The 12,295-nt window shown below is 31.9% G+C and overlaps 4 protein-coding genes across 5 annotated transcripts; 3 read left to right on the top strand and 1 right to left on the bottom strand.

The window, feature by feature from the left end:
- The first annotated feature begins 87 nt into the window (after positions 1–87).
- Positions 88–6,030, top strand: ais (DExD-box helicase 52). The gene is made up of 13 exons (XM_018544896.1): positions 88–208; positions 273–503; positions 736–921; positions 997–1,252; positions 1,318–1,390; positions 1,469–1,672; positions 1,756–1,846; positions 1,926–2,048; positions 2,112–2,262; positions 3,361–3,436; positions 3,516–3,719; positions 5,431–5,511; positions 5,954–6,030. Exons 1-12 carry the CDS (start codon positions 122–124, stop codon positions 5,432–5,434), a joined length of 1,686 nt encoding a protein of 561 aa, XP_018400398.1. The 5' UTR covers positions 88–121; the 3' UTR covers positions 5,435–5,511; positions 5,954–6,030.
- hfw (leucine-rich repeat domain-containing protein hfw) lies at positions 3,996–6,635 on the bottom strand. 2 transcript variants are annotated; one of them, XM_018544898.1, is made up of 9 exons: positions 6,365–6,635; positions 6,193–6,278; positions 5,856–6,117; positions 5,460–5,777; positions 5,217–5,386; positions 4,956–5,138; positions 4,708–4,866; positions 4,515–4,634; positions 3,996–4,430 (listed from the first exon to the last, which is right to left on the bottom strand). In XM_018544898.1, exons 3-9 carry the CDS (start codon positions 6,115–6,117, stop codon positions 4,158–4,160), a joined length of 1,485 nt encoding a protein of 494 aa, XP_018400400.1. In that variant the 5' UTR covers positions 6,193–6,278; positions 6,365–6,635; the 3' UTR covers positions 3,996–4,157. The 2 variants fall into 2 exon arrangements, with proteins under 2 accessions (XP_018400400.1, XP_018400399.1); XM_018544897.1 differs by lacking the exons at positions 6,193–6,278; positions 6,365–6,635 and having other exon boundaries at positions 5,856–6,123.
- Positions 6,636–7,417: 782 nt separating this feature from the next.
- LOC108778023 (PQ-loop repeat-containing protein 1) lies at positions 7,418–9,160 on the top strand. Its single transcript, XM_018545075.1, has 5 exons — positions 7,418–7,614; positions 7,691–7,927; positions 8,388–8,524; positions 8,626–8,842; positions 8,925–9,160. Exons 2-5 carry the CDS (start codon positions 7,737–7,739, stop codon positions 9,115–9,117), a joined length of 738 nt encoding a protein of 245 aa, XP_018400577.1. The 5' UTR covers positions 7,418–7,614; positions 7,691–7,736; the 3' UTR covers positions 9,118–9,160.
- A 500-nt stretch (positions 9,161–9,660) lies between these two features.
- Positions 9,661–12,132, top strand: LOC108778017 (uncharacterized). Its single transcript, XM_018545067.1, has 6 exons — positions 9,661–9,862; positions 9,928–10,166; positions 10,347–10,609; positions 10,831–11,170; positions 11,301–11,684; positions 11,748–12,132. Exons 1-6 carry the CDS (start codon positions 9,820–9,822, stop codon positions 12,009–12,011), a joined length of 1,533 nt encoding a protein of 510 aa, XP_018400569.1. The 5' UTR covers positions 9,661–9,819; the 3' UTR covers positions 12,012–12,132.
- The last annotated feature ends 163 nt before the right edge of the window (positions 12,133–12,295 follow it).

Raw genomic sequence — 12,295 nt, 5'->3', positions numbered from 1 at the left:
CATTTGAATACATACCCAACCTTGCTTATTATTTCTGATTGTTCCGTAAGCATGCAAGCCTGCACGTGGTCCATGTGACTTGATTTTGCAAATAATTTTTATATATTAATTTATTAATATAATGGATGCTCACGATCTTTTCAAAAAGCTTGCTGCCGGTGTTAAATTTGATATAAATCGCTTTCGAAAAGATGCAGAAAGATTTCAGGTAATCATTTCTTCAAAGATGTTTCTCATTTGCTCATTTCAATCATGTTGATATTTTCTTATAGATGGTGAAACCAAGTAAAAATGATATAAATAATACAGTTAAAAAAATTAAAGACGAAATATTACAGCCTACAGAAAGCAAAGCAAAAAGAAAATATAAAGATCAGAATGAAGATGTTGATGAAATAACATTGCTGGATGGACTATCGGTACCAAAAGATGGAGGCGTTTCAGTTAAGAAACGTAAAAAAGTCGCAACTGCTGACAAGTTGTTGAAACTAGAACAGGAGAAGGTTTGATAACTTTGTAATGAACTACAAAGTATAGCTGTTACTTGTCACAAGTTAAAAAATTCAAGAAAATTCGATTTTTGTTGCTTTGAAACTGTCAAACACTTTAAATTTCAAAGATTTGAAGTTAACTTTAAAAATTTGGATTCTTTTGAATCTTCCAAGTTGTCAAAAGTAACAGCCCAAGTATAAATGTAAAGAAAATGTTATATCTAAAATATCTTTAATTTTTCAGATAAATCATCTGAGAAATATGAATCGTATTTCAGTCACAGGCAGTCATGTACCTAAATTAATATTAGAATTTGAAGAATTAAAAACAAACTACCAAGTGTCAGAAAGTTTGATAAATAATATGAAAAATAGTGGGTATATGTATCCAACACCAATACAAATGCAAGCAATGCCAATTATGCTAGAGGTAAATAATTCTATAATGTATAATATAATGCTGTGTAATTAAAATATTTTTAGTAAAGATTTTTTTTAATGACAGGATAGACAGATACTGGCTTGTGCTCCAACAGGATCAGGAAAAACTGCAGCATTTTTGTTACCAATTATTCATAGTTTACGAGGACCACAAAAGAAAGGCTTTCGTGCTGTTATTCTAAATCCTACAAGGGAGTTGGCCAAACAGACTTATAGGGAATGCTTAAAATTGAGTGATGGCTGTGATTTTAGAATTCACATAATTAGTAAAGTAAATCAGGCTCTTACTAAATATGGACCTTCAAGCTCGCAAAAGTTTGGTGAGTTAGCCAGTGTGAAAATTTTAATAGAAATGGTTTTATTAAAACTTATATGTATTTTCCAGATATTTTAATTACTACACCAAAGCGATTAGTATTCCTTTTAAATCAAGATCCTCCAGCTATTTCATTAAATAAGTACGTTTTTTTACCATTATAACATATATTGATCAAAATCACACTTAAGCACAATAATATTTTTATTCTATTTTGCAGTGTTGAATGGTTGATTGTGGATGAAACCGATAAACTTTTCGAGGAAGGAATACGTGGTTTTAGGGAGCAATTAGAAGAAATTACAAAGGCTTGCGTTAATACAAATTTACGTCGCGGTATGTTCAGTGCAACAAATACTCCAGCAGTGTCAAAATGGTGCCGTCGTAACATGAAGGGTCTTGTAACAGTAACAGTTGGGCAAAGGTACATGTTTATGTATGGCTTGATAAATTTTATAACCTTGGAAACACACACACTCTATTAATAATTATATTTCCTTATTACAGAAATGCAGCTGCAGATTTGGTAGATCAGAAGCTTCTTTTTGTTGGTAGTGAAAGAGGCAAATTAGTGGAGTTTAGAAACATTATTCAGAAGGTAGGACAATTTATTTGCAATATTTTATTACTTTTCTTGAATATTGTAATTGTAAACGCATTTCTAATTGTCAATAAAGGGTATATCACCACCGGTCTTGGTATTTGTACAAAGCAAAGAGAGAGCTCAAGAACTTTTTAACGAGCTTATATATGACGGAATTAATGTGGACGTTATTCACGCTGATAGAACAATGACACAGGTATGGTAAAAAAAAAAAAGATTATTTTGCACAACTTATCTAACTGTACATTAATTTCTCTAGCGAGACAATACTGTGCGTTGCTTTAGAGAGGGAAAGATTTGGGTTTTGATCTGCACAGAATTAATGGGCAGAGGTATAGATTTTAAAGGCGTAAATCTCGTTATAAATTATGATTTTCCCCCGTCCGCCATCTCTTACATTCACAGAATAGGTATGTATTGATATTATCAGTATTATCAGTAAATCCTTAAAATAGATAATATAAATAAGAAAAAGGGCAAAGAGCCAAATATGTTTAACGTACGTATAATTTAAAAAACAAACTATATACATATAAAATTTCCAGACGTTTCGACTCCGATCGGGTCATTTTCAATGTATAAAAGTAAAATTTAAATATAATTAAAAAAGTACAATAAATATAAAACATTCTTCGGTTAAATAATACAAAAATTACAAACAATCTTCATCCAAATTGCATAATTAAGATACAAAAGATATAGAAAACTGATGTCATAAGAGTAAAAAAGATCCTAATAAAAATACAAAATAAAACTTAACGGAGTCATAAAAATTATTTTAAAAGTATATGAATTTATGTACCTTGTCAAAATTGGTAGAAAAAGAATTAAAATATCCATGAATAAAATTCTTCTGTGTCACAATACAAATGATAATCAAAATTGAATAAGATACTCTGCAGCTATGAGAAAAGAGTGCTGATCTTTGTGATGACAATTGGAATAATGCCGTTAGGATAGAAAGTCAAAGAAGGAAAAAGAGGAAAACAAGGATAGATAAATTCAAGAAGAAGAAAGAGAATGTATCATATTGGTGTACATTTTGTTTGTTTATGCCGTGTGTCTGTTTTTTAATATATACCATCTCCGATATCAGTCTTTTACTATAAGAAGGCTCAATATCTAAAATTTTGACGTTATCTCATTTAAAATAGAGTTCAATTCCTATAATATATACATATATATAACTGTTTCTAGTCATTCTTATCGTTCTCTCTTCTTATTGTTAAAGTACGCTCAGCTCAAAATAGTTGCCTTTCTTCTCTTTCGGTATAAGCTATTGTTGTATGTAGTTGCTAACAATAGAAAAAGGTCATGCTTTCATATAGAATAAACATAAATAAAACATGATGAATATAAAGAATGGACATTATCATCTGTTAAGATACCATCTTGTCACTATAGTTGTACCATATTTTCATATATTTCAAAAGTACATTTATAGAAATAGAACGGCGCTGATATGTCAAGCTATTTCGTACATAAACGTTTTACGTTTTCCGAAACAGGTCGTACCGGTCGCGCCGGTCACAAAGGAAAAGCAATAACATTTTTCACTCAACAGGATACAGCAAATTTACGAAGGTGTGTATTGACTCTTCTTTCATACACACATTTGTATAATGTTTTAATAAATAATATGAAACATTTGTTCGTTTCTTAGTATTGCGGCGGTTCTACGAGCTTCTGGATGCGACGTACCCGATTACATGCTGGCTATGAAGAAGCACAGTAAGAAGGAACGACGTAAGCTTGAGCGTACAGCGCCCACGCGTGAAAAAATATTAACAGTGCCTACATATAAACGACGTAAACGAAAGTCATGCATTGAAAAGAAGTCAGAGGAAAAGGAAATGGAAAACGAAATGTAAGTGTAAATATATTTGTTTTTAAAATGTGAAAAAAAGCGTAATAGGGTCTCTTTTTAAGAAATTTTATATTAAAAAGATATCTGCATAAAAAAGACTTACAAATTGTTTGTAAATAATTTATTGTATCAATACTTACATATAAAATTTATATATAAACCTATAATTGTATTTATAAAATTATGTATAACACATGCCTTAACAATCATTTTTTTAAACAATAATATAAATTTTATAAAATATTTGTCATGGACATATGTACAGAGATTGCTTTGAAATTCTAGAAGAGCTAGATAAAAATATTGTCTAAAAGTGCTGGACATTTGATAAAATATCCAAACGCACTACAAAGGCACTTTTAACATATCCTAATTGTATATTTTTATTGCACAGTTTCATTGTACGTTAGAAATTCTCATTATACGTACTTATACAGTCTATGTTTCGAATAACCAATCGCATGGTAATTTTGGCATCTTATTCGCCGGCCATGGAAGATATCCTGCCGTTTTGAACACCCAGTAATCATAGGACACTTTGGCAATCAAACCTATTAATAGTATCACCTCAGTAGCGATAATATAATATATATAATCCGTCCAGTCTCCCGGATACACGCACATCTTCGATGGTTCTAGATCTACAACTTTTTCCTTTACATTTTCGCACATTACTTCATCGGAGTCCAATATCCGCGTTTGTAACCATGCCTGTAGTGAAAAGTAGTAGAATAATTTTCTTTAATATTATATCTTGTACTTATCTGTACATTTTTATAAAATGGTATACTGTACCTTTAAATGTTTAGCAGTATTACAATCACAATGCAACTTGTTACCTCCTAATCTGACCAAATTTCTCGAACTCAAGAAGTTTTTATGGTGTGCACTTGGACTTAATATGTATGTTGGTAACTAAACATATTATATTTAAGGTATGCTAATGCATTTGAAATTGTCAAAAAATTAAATATATTTCTTTACTTACTGATTTAATTTTATTGTATCGTAAACTCAAAATTGCGTAATTATCCAAAAATTTAGAACCTTCCAATTTGTTGATCGAGGAGATATTATTATAATCCGCATAAAACTCTCGTAGATCCTCGTAACACGGATTAGTACTGAGATCATCTAGAACTGTAATCTGAAAGAAAAATTTAGACAAAATTTGCATTCTAAAGCTCATACGTGATAAATAATGATAGAATCTTATTTAACACGTTTCACACATACATTATTATAGGAAACATTCAGGGCTATAGTGTTTTGTGGTAATTTCTCAGGTAGTTCTGTCAGCTGCATTCCGCTGCAATCTACACTTACAGCGTGTGTAGGTGGTTTACCTTCGATTATGTCTAGTCTTCTAATATCACACTGACATTGCCAGGTGTCACCTTTCGGACATTCTGTTTGCAACTAAAAGTCAAGATTAATTCTAATTATATCTTGTATGTAAAACACTTCAAACTAGATGTTATATTTATTAAAACATACCAAACTGAGGTAAAGAACCTGCGAAAGAGGCACTTGTTCAGTGGTATTGAACCAATGCCACGTTGCCATAGAGGAACACACTGTCTCATTCTCGCGATTAAATGTGATTTGCTTTTCGCCAGTTTTATTGATATAATGATATACATCATGACATGAAAGTTTATTTGTTCCTACAAAAAGAGGTGATATGTTAATATGTATATGTTTAATTAAGATAACAGTATTGAACGGCAGCTTGTTTACCAGAGATGTCTAACCAGAATTCTCGACCGTTCATCGTATTTAAAGCTGGAAGGTAAGTGAGTTTATTATAAGACAGATCCAACGTAGTGAGTTGCACCAAACGCGTCAGCGAATTATTCTCTACCTCGCGTAGTTCATTATTTGAAAGATTCAGACATTGTATAGGTGTCATCATGCGAAACTGTCCCCGCAGTCGATTAATCTTGCCATCGGTTATGGCCAGAGATTTCAGCATCCTCCAACGAACTTCGCTTACATTAAATACATCCAATGTTGCATTACGTATGTGAACGTAACTTATGTTTGAATGTTGAAATCCTAAGTTACAGTAGCAAAAATACTTGAGTATACATACTATTGAATAAATTAAAAGAGTTCTCGCATGACAATTCTCACCTATGCAAGAGAGACCATCTTCTAGACTTTGTTGATCCGTATTACAACAAAGCGCAGCATTGCCCTCCGGTATATTTGCAAGAGTGATTCTCTTACAGGGACATCTTGTATCCGAAGTTGGACAATCTATCGGGTGTCTGTAAAAACACTGTTCTGGAAGAGAATTCGAGACCCCACTTGCACTCGACGTTTGCTGGTCCTCCTCTGTACGTGCACTGGCTACTCCAGCGTAAAGGCAAATTATTAAGGCTAGCCACTGCATCTGCATTCAACACAATTATATATTGTGCATAATATTTTACGTAATATTTATATATCTAATCGAAAACTACATTACCTTTTTTCAATCAATTGCTACCGTTTAATACAAGTATCCGGCAATATTGTTATTGTTTTGTTTGGTATTATGTCTGGCAGTTTCACCTGCAAAAAATTGCGGTATTGCTACTACAATTAACGCGATGCAAAGGCGTGTTTTTCCTGCTCCCGGGCTAATTCAATGAACATACTTGATTGCCTCGCTTTGCCGTGGCGGGTGGCACAAATGAATTAATCCGTTTAACCGCGACCAACACTCCGGGTCGCTCGGGTCGGCCTGTTGATGAATCGCGATTGTTCGGTCGAGGACTTGGCCGCATTCATTACACTCGTTTTCACTCACTCGCCGTCGAACAGAGTACGCCAATTAAATGATAAAAAAAGAAAACACACGTCTGTCGTTTACAAGTTTACCGAATAATTGCGAAACATTATTGTTATATCGTATCCTGTTTACGTATCATCAACAATAATACAAATTGAATTATATGTCGTCGTTGATCTGCATTTTACATTTTATCGCAATTTCTTTAACTATTTTTAGCTAATTGTTTTTTCTCACAAAAATATATATCGAAATACATATAAAGAATATTCAATTACAAAACGATTTCCCGAAGATAATCGAAAAACTCTATTATCGAATGTACATAATTAACGATAATTTACGTGCGCGACTTTATCGAAAATTTTATATGATTATATAATAGAGACGGATTTTACAGTTTAAAATTATTTTAACACTTAGTAAATGCACGTAGCATATAATTATTTTTACTTAGATTCTATTTATATAATATTATCTTGTATATATTTTATATACTTGTGACGATATCAATAGATGATAAGTATGTTTTTTTTCATATCGACTGTAAATATTTCAGTCGATAAAAAATATTTTTATTAAATTACGATGTCTCTTTTATGATTATACTATAATTCTTATTGTACTTGAGATATTTATACTGCTTTTTTTCAATGCTATCCAAGATTTGCAATTCTGGACAATGGCTTGATGTATATCATTCACTCTTGTTGATTGTCTTTCTTCTTCAAAAGGAAGGCAATAAACGTGAATACATACTAAACACCAACGCCAAAATTAGAAATTTTGAATTGGTTTATTTTATTTGCACAATATGTGAAAAGTCTGAAAATTTCGAGCTTTAGTGATGACCTCTATTGGTCACTCGTAAAATGTCTCGCGGGTCAACGCGATTGAGAAACGTGTGAAAGCAGAAAGAATACATCTCTTGTCTCGAGTGTAAACGTCTTATCAAAAGACGAAATTTGATACAATGCAGTGACATTTATTTATCCCAACGTATAACGCGAGTAAATTCGGCCTATCAACATCCAGCTGACATTCGAATATGGATACGTGCTCGTGTGGCACGTATCAGGGACATGATGATGAATGGCCGGCTTGTAACCTGAAAATGTAAATTATTATCACACGTACGATTATCTCGTTAATTGTTCGCACGTATAATTATCATCTCTTCTCGATGCGATAGATCGACGGCGGAGCGCGCGGTATGTTAGAAACGAAGACTCTTGACGATGGACGACACGTACGAGCTGAACCTGAAGAATCTAGCCGGTTGGATCGCATCCAGTGTGTTGATCTTCGGCGCGGTTATACCCTATATACCGCAATACAAGGAAATCAAAAGAAAAGAAGATGCTGAAGGATTCTCCCTTTACGTTTGCCTCACTCTCTTGATCGCCAACACGCTTCGTATACTATTCTGGTTTGTACCTGTCAAAGGCACAAGTTCTCATCCTTTTCTACAAGACAGACTCCCAAGCATCTTAATGTCGTTCAATACTTTGTGTATAATGTTTTAATATTCTAGACATGTCTTAACTCTTCACAGACTACCTTGAATTTCCATTTAGACAGTAGACCATATGTGTTGCTGAACGACAATTGTTTCTCAAAGAGTTTTTAGCTCCTAAGAATTTGAAATAATTTTGATATACTTTTTCAATATTTAAAAATACGATTATACAATTGTATGACCTGAAACGTTTTTTTTTTTTACTCTTTCTGTCCAAATCTAAGATAGAATCAGTAAAATGTTTCAAAGTTGATAAATCATTTAAATCTCTATATGATCTATGGAGGATTAATACATGTTTATTACTATATGACAAAAATAAATTGTTAAATGTATTTTCAAGTACTGATATTACATGTCCTTTTTGCAGGTTTGGCAAACACTATGAACTTCCACTTTTGTTACAAAGTATACTTATGATTCTGACAATGTTTGTTATGATTAAGCTTTGCATTAATGTACAAAACAGAACACAGATAATTAAAGCAAAAGAACGTGTACTTACAGGTGAATATATCTTAATACTGCAGATATATATAAATACTAATCAATATATATGTATATATAAATACCTGTATTTATAGGTGGCGCATTTTTATACTTTACAGATTTGGATGCTAGATTCTTTTGGAAGTGGACAGACTTCAAGTCCTACTTGGGTTTCATGGTTCTGTTCGCTGGCACAGGTGGTGTGATAACATATTTATTTCTGGATATACCAATATTTATTGAAATTATTGGATTCCTAGCAGTATTGATAGAAGCTATGCTAGGAGTTCCTCAATTTCTCCGCAATTCCTCGAACAAGTCAACTGTAGGAATGAGGTAAGGATTAGATATAGAAAGAAAATAAGAGTTTTAAGTTATGTAAGAAAATTTAATTAATATTTTACTGTAATTTTTTTAGCATAGCGATGGTGGCAATGTGGACTGTGGGAGATATTTTCAAAACGTGTTACTTTATTTTGAGAGAAACCCCCGTGCAATTTCAAGTGTGTGGTGCCGTTCAAGTCACAATTGATGTTGCCATTTTAGCACAAGTATACCTTTACAAGACTAATAATAATGTACATACAAGAGCTCCAACAAGATCGGATTGAAGATCATTTTACTGTCGCTGTCTATTGAAAACAGAACTTTTCGAACAACAATAATAATACTTTGCCTAAGTCTAAATATACAGATTTTTAACGTTTTAATAGTAATCTAATAAAATAGAAAAAAAAAGAAATTCTATTTTTATATTGAATAATCGTTGTCGAACACGTTTATATGTATTAAGTTTCTTAATATTTATTGGATAAAGTGTAGTCAATATTTTGATAACGATTTTAGTATTTATCAATATTTAATATATAAAAATAGAATATATGTTATTTTATAAAAATTTATATTATTATATTAATCATTCCATTTTATGCCAAATGTAATCATCTGTTCCTCATTTTATTTTTAAATATAATGTTATTGAATTATATTGATTATAAATATAATCTTATTGAATTATATTAATTGTATAGCTACATGTGCGTATTCCCATGATTTTAATGAAAGTACCAGACAAATGGCGGGAGTTTAGCACGTGTCTGTTGCTTAGTGACAAACCGTCAACAAAACTTCGTGAATAAAGTGGCAGACTGTGGCAGACATGGCATAGCTCCCATCTAAAGGGAGAATGGAAAATTTTTAATGTCATTGAATCACTTTACATTGCTCAAAATTTTTTAAGAGAATTTTCTTTTGTTCAATTATTTTTTCCACTAAAGTTATCGACAATCGTATATTTGAATTTTTCGTCAGAAATGACAAGATGTATGAAGAAGCAGGTTAATCTAAAAAGCAGCAGTGAGTGTTCAACATATACAACGATATTCTAATTTCATAATATTAAAATTTGTATAAAATTGTAGCTTATAATCAAACGGGACAGAATTATTTTGAGCAATTGGCGGCGTATAATTCAATGAGCTTGCATCTACGACGGATTTTATTGGCAAGAAACGTAGTTGATACAAGAAATAAAATTTATTTGAAAAGAAATCAGCGATACAAAGTGCAAAGAGCTGATGACAGCGAAATCTGTTTGCGTCTGGGAGCAACGGACGATGTCATCGATAGATTGGCCTATGATACTCAACATCATCCTATGGTAAAGTTCAACTAGACTAGCATATTAAAATTATAAATTAGAATGAATGTAACAAACGGATAAATATTTCTACAATTATTAAGCTAATCGGTGATTTTAAAGATTAAGAATTTGAATTTTGTTATCTCTCCAAAGCTAAAATATTTTTTTTAATCTATGCTTTGAAATTTTTACGCACAGGATATATTAAGAATAAATTTAAATGCAAAGCATCTGGACTTTTGCAATTGTAATTTAGATCAATTGAGAGCTTGTAGTAGTCACGCATGTGATGATACCGATCAAATGGATCGACGATCAACATCAAAGAGCCGTAGAATGACGTCACCAACGACATGTTCGCCGAAATGTAAAAAATTTTCAAATTTTATTTGCAAAAAAGACTTGAAATCTATGCAAAATGTCCATGACATGGTCAGTCCACCTATCTTTTTACGACCGAGGTGAGCTTGCATTAAAGATTCAAATTATTAATTATTGTACATCTCAACTTCCACACAAAAATTGTTGCTGTATTTTTCAATAAATATATATTTTAAGGATAGGTTTCTCTCTATTTTAACGTTTTAAGTATTTTAATTATCTATGAACAAAATATATTATGCGAGATTCATGTATCTGTATCTGAAAATTCTCTTTTATATTTCATTTTTTATTTTTATAGAACGTGTAAATACGAAAAAGAGTTCTTAGCTCCTTGCGCAGCTACTAGATTAGATTCAATGATATTTAAATCAAGATCTCAATCCCCAAGACAGAAAAAAGTCGATTATCACACGGTATCTTCGAGTGTCTCACAATGTTACGATTTTGATTGCGATGAAAAATGTAACAAAAAGTCTTTTTCCAAACAATTCATATCTCAAAAAGAAGAAGAGAAGAAATATATTAAATTTGTTTACGACATCACCAAAGAAATAATGCAGAGAGGTCTTTATACCGATAAAGAGCTGCAGGATGTATTTAAGAAGCACATCAATCAATATAAAGGAATATTAAACATGGTATAAATAATAAAATTATCATAAATAAAAAAACTTTGTTTTAATATTTTAGAATTCTTCAAATATTATCTCCCTCAATTCAATATTAATCGCAATATATTGTCTTTATGGACTCTCTTTTTTATTTCAGAATAAAATGCTGTACGAGATTTATCAGTTAAAGATCTCCTTAAATATAATGGATGATTCAGACACAGACGAGGAGCTGGAAGATTTGATCCACGCGCAAAAATTATTAACCGTATCTGAGATTAGACCACCTACGCCGCCAAAAATTTTAGATGAGAATAAAGTGATGGAGAAACTAGAGTCTTATCAGAAAATGATGAAGGCTGACAAATCTCCAAAAATTACCACAAAATCAGTGATGCTGGTCGACGCGAATCCTGAACTACTTATCACCGAAAGAGATGTGCTGGTATCGTTGGTGGAAGCAGGTGTAGATCCCAAACAAGTTCAACATATTTGCAAGAATCTACGTCACAAGAGTAGAGACATCAGCCTCACCGAAGCGGTAAGATTATTCAATATTCTTCGTGTTATTCCGGAAATGAATAATAATTTCTACTTTATTTAGGCACAAGTAGATATGGAAACTTTATATTCTTCGGACTTGAAAGTGAACAATTTAGAACTGGAAGACAAGCAAATTCCTGTTGAAACTGTAACTGCTGAAAGTGCTCGTGATAATTCTGTCGTGGATAATTCAGTTGAGTTTTCTGAGGAACCGAGTCCTTCGACACTGAATCTCGTATCCACACAAGACGAGACAGTGGAAACGAAAGAGGAGAAGACGGAATCTGAAATCACATCTGGACATAATGATAAAACAGAATCGTAAACTGAGTTAATGAATTTATTTCTGTTCCTTCGTTAAGAAACATTTACTTTCAACGCCTTATTCGTCATATTGTCTTTATATATATAATATATATATATATATATATATGTTTATATACCGCCCTCGAGTAACTTATTGTATTAGCAACTAAATAAACATTGGATATGCAATATTTAGTTCACGTAGGAGAATAATTCATTTATCATTTGATGATATATAACAGTTTATTAATAAATGTTAGGAAACAAAGTATACTGATTTGATTCATATATCTTTTATTCATA

This window comes from Cyphomyrmex costatus, unplaced genomic scaffold, assembly GCF_001594065.2.
Source record: "Cyphomyrmex costatus isolate MS0001 unplaced genomic scaffold, Ccosl1.0 scaffold474, whole genome shotgun sequence".
NCBI classification, from domain to species: domain Eukaryota; kingdom Metazoa; phylum Arthropoda; class Insecta; order Hymenoptera; family Formicidae; genus Cyphomyrmex; species Cyphomyrmex costatus.
Note: the sequence above shows the minus strand (reverse complement) of the source record. Positions and strands in the feature narration are given on the sequence as shown.

Coding starts and splice junctions, on each gene's coding strand:
- LOC108778023 (XM_018545075.1), top strand. CDS start 7,737: ATGGACGACACGTACGAGCTGAACCTGAAGAATCTAGCCGGTTGGATC. Junction 7,928..8,387: donor ACGCTTCGTATACTATTCTG/GTTTGTACCTGT, acceptor TCCTTTTTGCAG/GTTTGGCAAACACTATGAAC. Junction 8,525..8,625: donor AAAAGAACGTGTACTTACAG/GTGAATATATCT, acceptor TATACTTTACAG/ATTTGGATGCTAGATTCTTT.
- ais (XM_018544896.1), top strand. CDS start 122: ATGGATGCTCACGATCTTTTCAAAAAGCTTGCTGCCGGTGTTAAATTT. Junction 1,673..1,755: donor ACAGTAACAGTTGGGCAAAG/GTACATGTTTAT, acceptor TCCTTATTACAG/AAATGCAGCTGCAGATTTGG. Junction 2,263..3,360: donor CTCTTACATTCACAGAATAG/GTATGTATTGAT, acceptor TTTCCGAAACAG/GTCGTACCGGTCGCGCCGGT.
- LOC108778017 (XM_018545067.1), top strand. CDS start 9,820: ATGACAAGATGTATGAAGAAGCAGGTTAATCTAAAAAGCAGCA. Junction 9,863..9,927: donor GGTTAATCTAAAAAGCAGCA/GTGAGTGTTCAA, acceptor ATAAAATTGTAG/CTTATAATCAAACGGGACAG. Junction 11,171..11,300: donor ATAAAGGAATATTAAACATG/GTATAAATAATA, acceptor TTTTTATTTCAG/AATAAAATGCTGTACGAGAT.
- hfw (XM_018544897.1), bottom strand. CDS start 6,123: ATGCAGATGCAGTGGCTAGCCTTAATAATTTGCCTTTACGCTGGAGTA. Junction 5,139..5,216: donor AGGTTCTTTACCTCAGTTTG/GTATGTTTTAAT, acceptor CTTGACTTTTAG/TTGCAAACAGAATGTCCGAA. Junction 4,867..4,955: donor TGAATGTTTCCTATAATAAT/GTATGTGTGAAA, acceptor TTTTTCTTTCAG/ATTACAGTTCTAGATGATCT.